At 50.2% G+C, this 11,336-nt stretch overlaps 5 protein-coding genes across 5 annotated transcripts; 2 read left to right on the forward strand and 3 right to left on the reverse strand.

Moving 5' to 3' along the window:
* Position 1: 1 nt before the first annotated feature.
* On the reverse strand, positions 2–3,763 carry LAESUDRAFT_724805 (BRO1-domain-containing protein). Its single transcript, XM_040908699.1, has 16 exons — positions 3,350–3,763; positions 3,251–3,296; positions 3,016–3,198; positions 2,793–2,961; positions 2,704–2,744; positions 2,580–2,654; positions 2,435–2,523; positions 2,277–2,385; positions 1,991–2,213; positions 1,855–1,936; positions 1,604–1,784; positions 1,322–1,537; positions 916–1,269; positions 725–859; positions 587–669; positions 2–534 (listed from the first exon to the last, which is right to left on the reverse strand). Exons 1-16 carry the CDS (start codon positions 3,544–3,546, stop codon positions 306–308), a joined length of 2,412 nt encoding a protein of 803 aa, XP_040765548.1. The 5' UTR covers positions 3,547–3,763; the 3' UTR covers positions 2–305.
* A 727-nt stretch (positions 3,764–4,490) lies between these two features.
* Positions 4,491–5,438, forward strand: LAESUDRAFT_713476 (uncharacterized protein; the record flags this gene model as incomplete). Its single annotated transcript, XM_040906968.1, has 5 exons — positions 4,491–4,622; positions 4,749–4,814; positions 4,870–4,944; positions 5,107–5,216; positions 5,276–5,438. 5 exons carry the CDS (start codon positions 4,491–4,493, stop codon positions 5,436–5,438), a joined length of 546 nt encoding a protein of 181 aa, XP_040765549.1.
* A 761-nt stretch (positions 5,439–6,199) lies between these two features.
* LAESUDRAFT_713477 (uncharacterized protein) lies at positions 6,200–6,665 on the forward strand (the record flags this gene model as incomplete). Its single annotated transcript, XM_040906969.1, is given in 4 exon segments — positions 6,200–6,320; positions 6,340–6,380; positions 6,429–6,509; positions 6,567–6,665. 4 exon segments carry the CDS (start codon positions 6,200–6,202, stop codon positions 6,663–6,665), a joined length of 342 nt encoding a protein of 113 aa, XP_040765550.1.
* Positions 6,666–8,222: 1,557 nt separating this feature from the next.
* LAESUDRAFT_713478 (uncharacterized protein) lies at positions 8,223–8,878 on the reverse strand (the record flags this gene model as incomplete). Its single annotated transcript, XM_040906970.1, has 2 exons — positions 8,223–8,632; positions 8,692–8,878. 2 exons carry the CDS (start codon positions 8,876–8,878, stop codon positions 8,223–8,225), a joined length of 597 nt encoding a protein of 198 aa, XP_040765551.1.
* A 96-nt stretch (positions 8,879–8,974) lies between these two features.
* LAESUDRAFT_602594 (uncharacterized protein) lies at positions 8,975–9,499 on the reverse strand (the record flags this gene model as incomplete). Its single annotated transcript, XM_040903081.1, has 1 exon — positions 8,975–9,499. A coding segment is annotated over one exon (525 nt), but the record flags the coding sequence as incomplete, so codon positions are not given.
* Between the last annotated feature and the right edge of the window lie 1,837 nt (positions 9,500–11,336).

The following is an 11,336-nucleotide window of genomic DNA, read 5'->3' on the forward strand; positions in this document are numbered from 1 at the left end:
ATTCAGGAAGGGTTATATGTCGGGGACGTAGGATGCTGTGTGGACGGCGATGCAGTCGGGAAGAGATGAGCATGGTGATTATCAATGAATATATCGAGGCGGTGGCGGACACGTGGACCAGCCCGTGCTCGACGCGTCCCGAGCGCGTCGGTGGCTGAGACATTCCCTCGATTTCTGCGTATCTTCTCAGCAAACTGTACGGCCGTAAAAAAATTCTCTGGCTGTAGTAGACGGTTACATCGCTAGCATGCGTGTGAATGTTCCATGTTTGCACCTAATGCACCCCATCCTAACCGCTACCTATCCTACCGCATACGCATCGGGGTTTTCGGGGCCGGCGGCAATGCCATAGTCTCCCACTCATCCGAGTCTGGCGGAGGAAGATCCAGCACCCCACGCCCCATCGCTTGGGGCCGAGTCGGTGCAGGCTCTTCGGGCTCTGCGGGAGTTGTGCAAGCTTGCTGCGTGACAGGAGTTGCCGGCGCAGAGGGGACCTGCCGCATCGACAGGGACTCCACGGCTCGTACTAGGTCACTACGGGAGAATCAGCAACATGGTGATGTGAATCTGGGTGACGAAGGCTCACTTCATCTCGTTTCGCCGCATAATCACCCAGTCTTTGCAGGTCTCCCTGAACTGAGAGAGAACGTTTGAAAATTCACTATAAAACTACGGGCAGAGAATGAGCGGGGCTGTTGTGAGTCGTTGCATGCATAGAGAGTACCTTGAGCCCCTCGTCCAAATTCCGTCTGATTTCCTTGTACTTGTGGTACGCCAAATCCAGAGACTGCAGTGCATGCTCCCGCTCCTTCACCGACGGATCCTCCTTGCGCGATTGCAAGAGTTGACTATTCCTTTCCTGCCGTAGCCACAACAAGTCAGCGACGTCGTTGAATTAATAAGCACCCTAATCACCTTGATCGACTCCAATATCGTCCCCTGCTTCTGCTCCGTCTCTTGCACCCCGACGCGGAACTTGTCATACTTCACCATCTCCTCCTCGATCACGTCCTCGAACATCGACGGCTGCACCTCGACCCACCGCTCTATCTCCGCGGCAGCCTTCAAGATGCGAGGCCGGATGTCCTCCGACTCAGCCAGCCGCGTCGCACGCCGGACGTAATCCGCGCGAGTGCGTATGAGGTCGTCGAGTGATTCAAGGAGAACGCGAAGTGCGCGTGCGTGCACCTGTGTCGGGTTCGCTCCCCGCGCGGAGGATCGCTGCGAGGGAGGGAAGGTGGAAGACGGGACTGACGCCTCCAATTCTGACTGTGTTATGATGAGCCTGGAAGCTCGCAAGATGCAAGCACCAGTAGCTTACTTCGTCCCAAGTCAGCTCAACGATATTTCGCTCCCACTCGTCCCACTTCTGCCGCACGACCTGGTCACTCTCAGCCGCTTGTTCCAGGATAGTCCGATATCGCTGCGCCTTCGTGATGAGGTCTTTGTTCGCTTCGCTCGACGGGGAGCGTTCCGTATAGTACTCAACCTGGAAGTCCTCGTCTTCCTCCGCCTCGTGGTCCAGAACATCCAACGCCTATGCATTCACACGAGTACGCGGATACAATCATTAGAAGCCTGTGATGATGGCTCTGTGTCATACCTCGTTCAAGATATTCATTGCCTGCTGTGCGAGCTTGCGCACGCCTTCGATAGATGTCTCGATCCCGCCAGGGCCGTTCTCCAGCCGCACTTCCTCCGCCTTCTTGATCAAGCTTGGAGGAAGTCCAATTGGCTTATCCAGTGCTTCCAGAGCGGTGGGTAAATTTAGCGCCTCGAGAAGCCTGATTTAATTGCATGCAAGCGGCCGGTAACGCTCAGCTCAGCAAAGAAGACAATAAGCTAGAAGCGTACCTGTGAGCGCTATCGTCCAGCTGCTGTGCACGATCTGTCACTTCGTCTTTCAGCCAGTTCTGAAGACGGTCGTGGTAAATGTCTGAGCGTCTCTGTCAACGACATGAACACGTTCAAGGGTCCTCGCATGACCTACCGATAGCGACTTTCGCACCCCATCCCAACAGTTCGCCGAAGATCACAGCATCTTCGCCGATAGCGGTCTTCGGATCTGTCAGACCAGGCGGCGTGATGGGCTTCGCCATCTCGGCTTCTTGTATCGGCGGCAGGGCAGAAGCTGACGGTACATCCTGGTGATAGATCAAGTCGTTGTCGCGTTCAGCGCGTGCTAAACTCTTCTGAACGTTATCCAGCAAGGACTGTTTTGTTTTGGCTGCTGTGAGCATAAAAAGATATGGAGATGTGCATCATGCGTGGCACACCTTGATATCATGCAGGACAGCCTGCGCGACACTGCCCCGCCGGGCAACGTCATAGCCCCGTTTGGCGACGAGCTGTGCTTGGGTCAAACGGGATATCTCATAGCCATATCTATCAAATTAATCAGACAGCGAGACGAGAGGTGCGCCGAGCGACCCACCTATTGGCTTCTATGTCATCGACGCTCTTCCTATATTGTGCCACAGCCTCGAAGTGCAACTTTTTAGTCTCGATATGCGCAAGCCAATGCTAGAACCTAGATTAGCACGGCCGGTGGACGAATCAGCGAGTAAGCGGCTCAGTACCGGCGGGAAAACATGTCGAATCGACGGTGATGCCTCTCTAATCGTTGAAAGTGATGCGCCGTAGAACGATGAGACCTGCTAGGTTCGTGAATGCATCGAACACGACAATCGCAGATTGTTCCACCTTGATTGCGAGCTTCGCAATGAGTCCGTTCTTGTAGTTATCTATAATTAGTCAACGATGGGGGTTGTAAGCGTATAAAAGACACCCACCCATGACTGCCCGCTGCCATACGCATTCCTGTGCTTGTCCCAGCATCAGGAACTCCAAACCGATCGCGAATGCTTCTGACAGCTCTAGTGGCAAGTCATTTGGAGGAAGCGATGATTTGAACTGAGGAATCGCAGATTCCGCTAGATATTTCCACGTCCCCGCTGCATTCTGGGACACAATTTCCTCAATATGCGTCCACCAAAAGCACAGCACGGACCTTGCCTGGTAATACACAATTGCTTGCTTCAGTCCTTGCGACGTCGACCGATCTTGAGAGGAAGCCAATTGTGAGTACAAAGAGCCGAGATTGAACAGCACAGCGGCTCGTTCATATTGCAGGTTCGACATCATGATGGGCGGAGCGGACAGGTCAAATGCCGGCGAATAGGATATCTCTAGACCAATCTACATACCGCATAAGCAGATATACACACTTTGAGGACATTAGGGCACGAACATCCGGCGGTAATTTGGTGAGTATGAATACAAGCTGTGCGTGGTAGCTTAGCAGGTTGTAAGCATCGTGGCCTCATCCAAAGTACATCGCGAAATGCACCTAAGGACAGCCTTTACGCGATCGACGTGAACCACACCTCCAACGCCATCTTTCCGCAGAGCCTCCCATCGATTGATATCCCAGCGGAACGCGTCAGGATGCGTTTCTGTGCGGTTCATGAGGAGATATTCCTTCACCGCCTGCCGCAATTCAGCAGCATGAGTCCTCTTAAACGGCACAGATAGCTGGTTAGGCATGACGACAGTGGTCGCAAGCACAGCGGGAGATACAATAGAACCGTGACGGGCGTCGGCCAACCCCGATAGAGCGACGCTGTTCTCGGAGCAAGTCGAGAGAGATCCGAGATGATTCGAACCTGCACGGCCTTGGGAGGAGTGTAGAATACAATGACACAGAACAGTTGTGGACCTCAACACTACTCAGATGAGCAAAGTCCAAGTCAAGAAAGACGACTGAATCCCGCAAGATCGACGGCCCGCGCGCGCCCGGTCACAGTAGTCACGCTACACCGCAATGTGGACTTGGGCGCGAACTTCTTCGCTGGCTCTGTGCTGTGCAGCATGCTCCGGATTACACGATGCCGACTGGTTGCAAGCAGCTTGTTTCCAGATCTAGAGGGATCTCCTGGACTGGCGAAGGGTCAATATTGTATCCATAGTCATTCATTATGAGCCCGCTTGCTTTGTCTGCCAGCGCAAGCCAGCTCAAATGGCTATAATTCATGCTCCCAGAAACGCGGCTACTATTAAACCTGTGTAATCTTACCAGAAGAAGATCCAGCAGCTCTCGAAAAACAAAAGGCCTTGATTGACTTCGCACGCCACGCTGTCCTCTGCGGCTTCACTCCGATGAACTCCCACATCATCTCAGCCGCCTACCACACTCACCAGATTCTCCGCAGTTCATTGCCGAGCCTATGCATGGCCGGCTAGCATGGCCGTCCGGAGATCAGGACCTAACTCGTGCCGCCATACAAGCTTCCTCCCAGTCGCCTCCGAGCTTCTAATAGGATGAATTTATATTGTGGTTAATGTCCTCCTCAATGTCGACATGTTCACTTGGAATTATGCTGTCCGGAACACAGGAATCGAGTTGTTACAGGCCAGCTGTGCACCACTATATAAGCTGCGAGACACTCGACGTTGGAGCACGATCACTCCCCCTAGCATCTACACTGAACATGGGTCGTGCTGTACACACAATCGTATCCCGTCGCGCCACCCCCAACGCATCACCCCTTGCGCCGCGCACACTCACTGGTGATCATGTCTATGTATACAGCAAGGGAAGCAGCGCTACTCAAGTCTCTCCGGTAAGCCTCTCCGAGTCTCCGCTTACTGTGTTGGAAGGTCTAACTTAGAGTTCAGCCAGTCGCTGACGTTGGCCGCCATCGAGGAGCGAATATCTAGCACATATTTTCCTGAGTCAAATTGTACAGGTTTGTGTCAACGCTGATACATGGATCGAAGGCGTCGTCGTGGCTATTTCCGACGGTTCTTCCCCCGTACGTCCGAGCATCGCGTTTTCTTCTGCTGCAAATTCTAATGCATTTTCGGAAGGGCGATATATTTAAGTGCTATGTGGAGTATCCCATGGATCGAGCGATCTGTAGGAGCTGGTTCGTGAGGGAGGATGTACGCCCTATTGATAGATGTTGAGATGGTCAAGCCAGCGCTACCATTCGTTGTGATGTGTTATTGAAGACTACGACAGTATATTACGCGCTGAATCAGTTATTTGCTTAACACAAGGCCTCACGCGATACGCTTGGTCTCTGTGACACATTGTCAGCATAGGCCAAGCCAAATATAGCGAAACACTCACAACGCGCCTTCCCTGCTAATATTCGATGGGGCCCTTCCTTTGGAACCCAGGACGCACTTACGCAAGGTTGGCACCAGCCCTCGTGAGTCAGGCATGCGCAAAACACGTGCGATGGGACATACCAATGTAACATTCAACCAGATCCGCGACGGGGCGGTCCGTGCGTTCGGAGATGCATGTGAGATCTGTGGAAATTAAGGCTGTGAGCTTGAATCGCTCTGGAAGCTCGAGACACCCACGCAAACCCCACCGCGGACACCATGAGCGTCACCTGTTATCCCTCTACTGCTCCCACCTCATTTAGCTGCCTACCACACTCAATAAATTCTGCACTTCAGAGCCGAGCCTATGCACGGCCAGCTTTTTTTGAGGTCCCTAGCATAGCCGTCCGCACATCAAGACCTAACTCGTGCCACTGCGGTGATTTTTGGAATGTACGCAATATAAGAGCATGTGCGGCAGTGAACAAAGCAGGCTGCATTTGGAGCTGCTCACTGGCAACACAACCCCTTGCGGCAGATGTGTGAGAGTAAGATCCGCAAACCCGTATTCAACTCATGTACGATTCGGCCCGCTAAAACTTCTGGGAACGGCGAGTGGAATACCCGCTGTCACGACATCGAGTCCGTCAAAATTGCTGATACTAGGACGCGTCACGGAATGCATAAATGACTGGGTGTGTGCAATCCCTATAGTAACTTTAACGCCATTGATCACCGTGGTAGGAGCCAGTGATTCAGATCTAAGAAGCAGCTTCGGACGCCCACCGGCACGTAGCATTGCCGATATCGCATTATATGTAAGTATACGATGTCTGGGCCTTCGAGAAGAATGTGTACACCGAATCTTCTTCCCGAACCGAGTCGTATCGGACTTTTCTTTTGCTCGTGTGGGGTATGTTGGGAGCTTATGCATCGCCCTGTAGCTGCGAGACGTGATCACAACTCAGGCGATGTCAGCGTTGTCGATAAATGCGGTGCGATGTTTGGGATAAAAGCCAAGGGGGAAAGACGCGCTTTTGTCCTCACCCTGGAGCACTCACCCTGACCATGGGCCGCTTTGTACATGCCATCGCATCTTGCCACGCCCCACTCAGTCGTGTGGTCACTGTACCTGCAATGCTTCCTGCTTGCAAGACTCATAGATCCGAGCCCATTCAAAGGGTACTGCCACAAAACATTCTATGGTGAGCCCGCCCGAGCCAGATTGTTATTTCAAGGCATCTTACACGAAAATTCAGGCAATCGTTAGTGTGAATCACCATCAAATGTACGAACGCTCACCTTTTTCTCAGAATCAAAGCGTGCAAGTCCGCATACACACGGATGTATCGATCCAAGGCCTCATCCTGGACATCTCGGGCAGTTCCTTTTCGGTACGTTGGAAATATCATCCTCATCTCACCTTTCTGCATTGAATCTGCCTCTGTCAGGGTGGCACATCCCGATATTATGTCGAATACACTGCCAACGGTGTGATTTGCAAGGGCTGGATTGGTAGTGAGGACATTCGTACTTTAGACGCCCCATGATGGATTTGGCGACAATCACAACGATTGTCCTTTCTCATTTTGTCATCAATCATTATAAATTTAGTAAGGCTATATATAAGGCCTCGATTCTATTGGCTGTGCACTTTCAACGGGGGAAACCGAGCAAAAAAAAAAGCAAATGTGGGATGCACGGTTGGTTTTCGTGGTAGCGCTATGTCAACAAAAAAATTTCTGCCACACGTGTACTACATGAGATTCGAAACGTACCAGAATGTCTTACTTTTGGCTGCATTTGAATGTCGACAAAAGATCTGGTCGTCATGATACCAACTGCACGTGTTAGAATTAGAACATCCGATCAATGCAAATATAAATGCATCCGGAACCCGACACCCCGCGCAATTCATAAGTACAGGCTGTGAATGTCATTTCTCATCATTGAGACATGCCTGTTTTCTTCAAGAACTGACAAACAAGAGGTTTTCTTCAATGTGCAGCGCCCTGGAGTATATCAGATGGAGTTGGACGAAAGGAATCTTTACCCATCTGCCATTGATGCCAAGACATATCCGGGCCACCTTCCGAGCTGCTGAATAAAAGAGATACACTATGGCAACGTCATTGTCTTCGGCACGGATACAGAAATTGTGTCATGTTTGATGTATGGTAAGCGCTACATTCTGGAGATTGCGGTTGACAGACACACCTCCGTCTAAAACGGTCCTTCTCACGTCATACTCCTCAACAGCTTCATTATCATCCAAAAATATCTTATAAAGCAGAAGAATAGTTTACGCTTTCGCGTGGTTGAAAACTGAAATGGGTTGCGTGGCCAGAAGCTCTCAGGGTGCAGGGCTGCAGGACTTGTTACGCGTCGAACCATTGATACGCGAGCTTCTAGGGATATGCAATCAGGACGAGCGTCGAGATTTGCTGGCTGCAGTATCACTCGCAAGTGTTTAATAGCATTGGAGAGATGGCAGATGAGGGCCTCACGGCGCAATCGCGGATATAGATCTCGAATCGATCGCAGTTGATCTGAATCGAGATCGCGCTGATCGAACGCTTGTACCACGTTCGAACTGACTTTGCACTCCACTTTCGTGACTGCTGGCGGATCAACCTTGCTTATGAGCACCTGCACTTTGGCACATGCACCTCTGTCTTGGTAGCTTATGATATGGTACTCGCATGCACATGACGGTGCACTAACACTACAAGTGTGTTTGTCATTGGACTGATCTTGAAGGGGGGCGGACTGGTGAGTCACTGCAGTGAAAATGCGGGTGTTCGCTGAATTACAGAAGGGAAGCAGTTCAGCTGCTAGCGAGTAAATTAATTGACAAGTATTAAGCTCTACAAAGGCTCTGCCAGTGCAGGATAAGAAGGAGATTCCAGGCCGTACTAGGTGTACAAATGACATGAAACAAGGAGAATATTTTCCGAATCAAGAAGTATAGTCACATTTTGAAATGTTAAATAGTAGAGATGATTCCAGCTAACCCAGCAAGCTCAGGCTTACAGTTGTGCTATGAAGTATGGTGGAAGCCGCATCTGCGTCAGTCATTTAAGCCTATAATGGCACTAGGATATCGCTCACCTCAAAATATTCTGCGCACACAGTTTTGGAAAGAGGGGAGGTATAGTTGTGTTCCACCATTTCTCGTCCAGCGTCAGCGTGCCCGCCGTTCCGTAAAGCTGTATTTTCACCTCCTCCAGTTTTTCGAACTTCTTATCGGACAAAAGCCCATCAATGCGTGTGCACTCATCGGTGCTCAGATACGCCAGGACGATATTGCATAGTGCCGCTTGAACACCCTTCCATCTCCAACGGATATCGATGAGTAATGTTAGCTTTCTCAGGGATAATGGTGAGACATTCGTCAGAAGGGAGCTCATCCAGGTACAGCCTTGCACAGCAGCACCATCTTCCACTCGACCACCTATCTGAATGCCGATCTGCAGATTCTCCAATTTTGTGTTCATGCTGATATCGACATTTGACGCTGAAAAAACGGATATCATATTAGGCGCAAATGGATGAAATTCAATTATTGGTCCTTACCGATTAATCTGGATGCTTCAGCAGCATCCAGATCGACCCCGTAGAAGGAGAGGGACAAGTCGCGCAGAGAGGCCCCTGCAGCCCTCAAGAGCGGCCCTATCCGCAGAGCAGCTATACTCTTGATCGAAATGGGGGGTTCCCAGAATGCGAAGTGTATCGTCTCAAGCGAAGCCGCCAACTCCTTCATGCTGACGAAGAAGTTGATGACCGCACTTTGATAGCTCTCCCCACTAAGCGAGCTGAATTCCTTGATCTTCGTCGGACGAGGGACGATGGATGCGGGATCGAATGTCTCGTTGGTGAATGACAATTGGTTATAGCTGAATTCTTCCAAGTTCGGCAAGGCATATATGATGCGGCCGAAGACGAGTAGATTGGGGAACTTGACATCTGCCAGTTGCAGACGAACGACTGAAGTGAACGCCGAGAGGTGCAGAAATATACCCTCGTGCATCTCACCAGATTGCCACTCGACGTGCCAAATCGCCATCACCTTCACATGAGGCAGCCTCCCAGCAAACATCGTGGCAAATGTGCCCAGCTGTGCAACTGGCCTGCACTCAATGTGCGACGGGTGGGTCTCGAAAATGGAAGTCATAACCCTTGGCTTCAAGATTGGATGCTCTTTCACCATGTGGGCGCATTGTCTGACTGCCTTGCGGGTATGAAGTACGAGTCGTTTCACTAGATGAAATCGGCTCCTATAACACCAGCTCTTGCATACAAGAGAGCACGATAAAAGGGTCGGGGGCGAGTTCCACAGATGATCGATTGTACGTTCCCATATTTCAATGGGCAATTGCGGAAGCACCATGGATGCCTAGTGCAATTCAATGAGCAACAGTGGCAGAAAATTGGCAGCATACAGACGTGACAACCCGTTGACTTATTGGTCGTGTGAGCAGATGAGGGAATAGTCGTGGCGAGCAAAGTGGAAGACGGTTGTGCTTGCTGCTAAAGCCCAAATATGCCTTTATATACACCAGAGATCGGTGCCTGTGACTGCAATATATGGGAGGCTGTTCTCATACATGAGGGAAATCTAGTGTCCTGACCCTCGCTTCTTGTTGTCCGCATGCATCACCATAGTCCTGCAGTGCGGTCGAACTCTATTAAAAGAACAAGCACCGTACCTTCCATATGTTCGGATCTGGGAACGTGTTACATACAGAATGTGCCATATGCTTTTAGAAATTTTGGCCAGCTACTCTGCCTGTAATCGGATAGCCTGGGAGATGAAAGGTGCATCCCTGTCTTTGATGGACTGTTTGCTTCCGCGTCTGTAATGCAAAAAGTATCCAATCTTTACTACCATCTAGGGAAATGTAGGAACTTGAAAACATGAGCAATGGCAGCCTGAGAACTACTGAGCGTGACTTGTCAGTAGAATCAAATTGAATTGACTCGCGTCCCATAGGGAACAGAAGGTGGCCAAGAGACGCATGCATGCTTCGCGAAGTTGGCGAGTGGCCTCTATCTCCACTCGAGAAGCGCCGCGCGGCCGCGGCTGGGTCCCTTGCTCGGAGCACGCCGCTTGTCGTAACGAAGCCAGTGCGCACGATTTATTATCAGGATTTGTTTTGTAATGAGGTAGACAACAGCGCGGATATAAGACGCTTCTGAAGTAGAGACATTATCTTAATTTTGAATGCGATTTGAAATCTCAGGCTAGCGATGGATGACGAACGGCGATACGAAATAGAAAGACTACTACAGTCATCAACCGGTAAATGAGACGCTCAAATCTTTTTAAGACTCTAGCAAGAGAATTTCCACATAAGAATGAGATCGGACCTTAGTCGTAGTTCAGACAGTACAGAGACATTATGTTTATGTAGTTTAAACTCTTATCGAGTGTGAACAGAGGGCATGGGGAGTGGATCAGTGTCGCAGTCCTTATCAATCTAAATTCGCTCCTTGAGACATGGTCACATCACGCCTTCTCCTGCCATATTTGGAAACAAATAATCGATGTGTCTCATTCGCATTCACCATGATCTTCTGCCCATTTTTATTGCAATCATCCTCAGTATCACGTTCTATGAGCCAAGGCCTTTGAGACCTGGCTTTCTACATGCTGGCATCTGATGCTCTTACTTAGCTTCATTGAGTTTTGCCTCACAATTCAGACTTCTTGACCGTCAAGTCAAACTTGCCTCTCTGCCAAATATGGAAATAGCGTGACGTAACAGAGGGCCGCGGCGTCTCATGATCTAGGGTCTCATATGCAGTGTCATGCTCGTTCTGTCTGTCTATCACTCATTTCCTTTTGTACTGCTTTTAAAACTGGGGGAACATGTAGCCAATAAGTTAAGCTTCAATGTAAGATTCATAATTGATAGCATACTGTAGATGCAGAAGCATGAAAAATCATACATTGTGGGATTTTAGTTTCACACCTGTCACGGCACACCGATGACAAAGATAGATAACCAAATAGAGAGTCCCCTTGAGGATCTCCTGGACAGGAGCCTACAGCGATGAGCTGTGGCGATACGACGTGCCCACTGACGAGGCCCGAGTGCTAGTCGCAGAGTATGACTTACTGGCGAGGCAGAGGGCGTTATCACAGGATGAGAATGCAAATAGATTGTATAGCACACTGAGAGTGTCTGGTAAGACCCCTCTGTGATGGTAGTGGTGGA

This window comes from Laetiporus sulphureus, assembly GCF_001632365.1.
Source record: "Laetiporus sulphureus 93-53 unplaced genomic scaffold LAESUscaffold_14, whole genome shotgun sequence".
Taxonomy (NCBI): domain Eukaryota; kingdom Fungi; phylum Basidiomycota; class Agaricomycetes; order Polyporales; family Laetiporaceae; genus Laetiporus; species Laetiporus sulphureus.

Excerpts from the sequence above, each read along its gene's own strand:
- LAESUDRAFT_724805 (XM_040908699.1), bottom strand. The coding sequence starts at position 3,546 with ATGCCTAACCAGCTATCTGTGCCGTTTAAGAGGACTCATGCTGCTGAA. Across the intron at positions 2,524-2,579 it reads TTCGACATGTTTTCCCGCCG|CATTGGCTTGCGCATATCGA; the intron begins GTACTGAGCCGC and ends TCTAGGTTCTAG. Across the intron at positions 670-724 it reads ATTTGGACGAGGGGCTCAAG|TTTTATAGTGAATTTTCAAA; the intron begins GTACTCTCTATG and ends CTCTGCCCGTAG.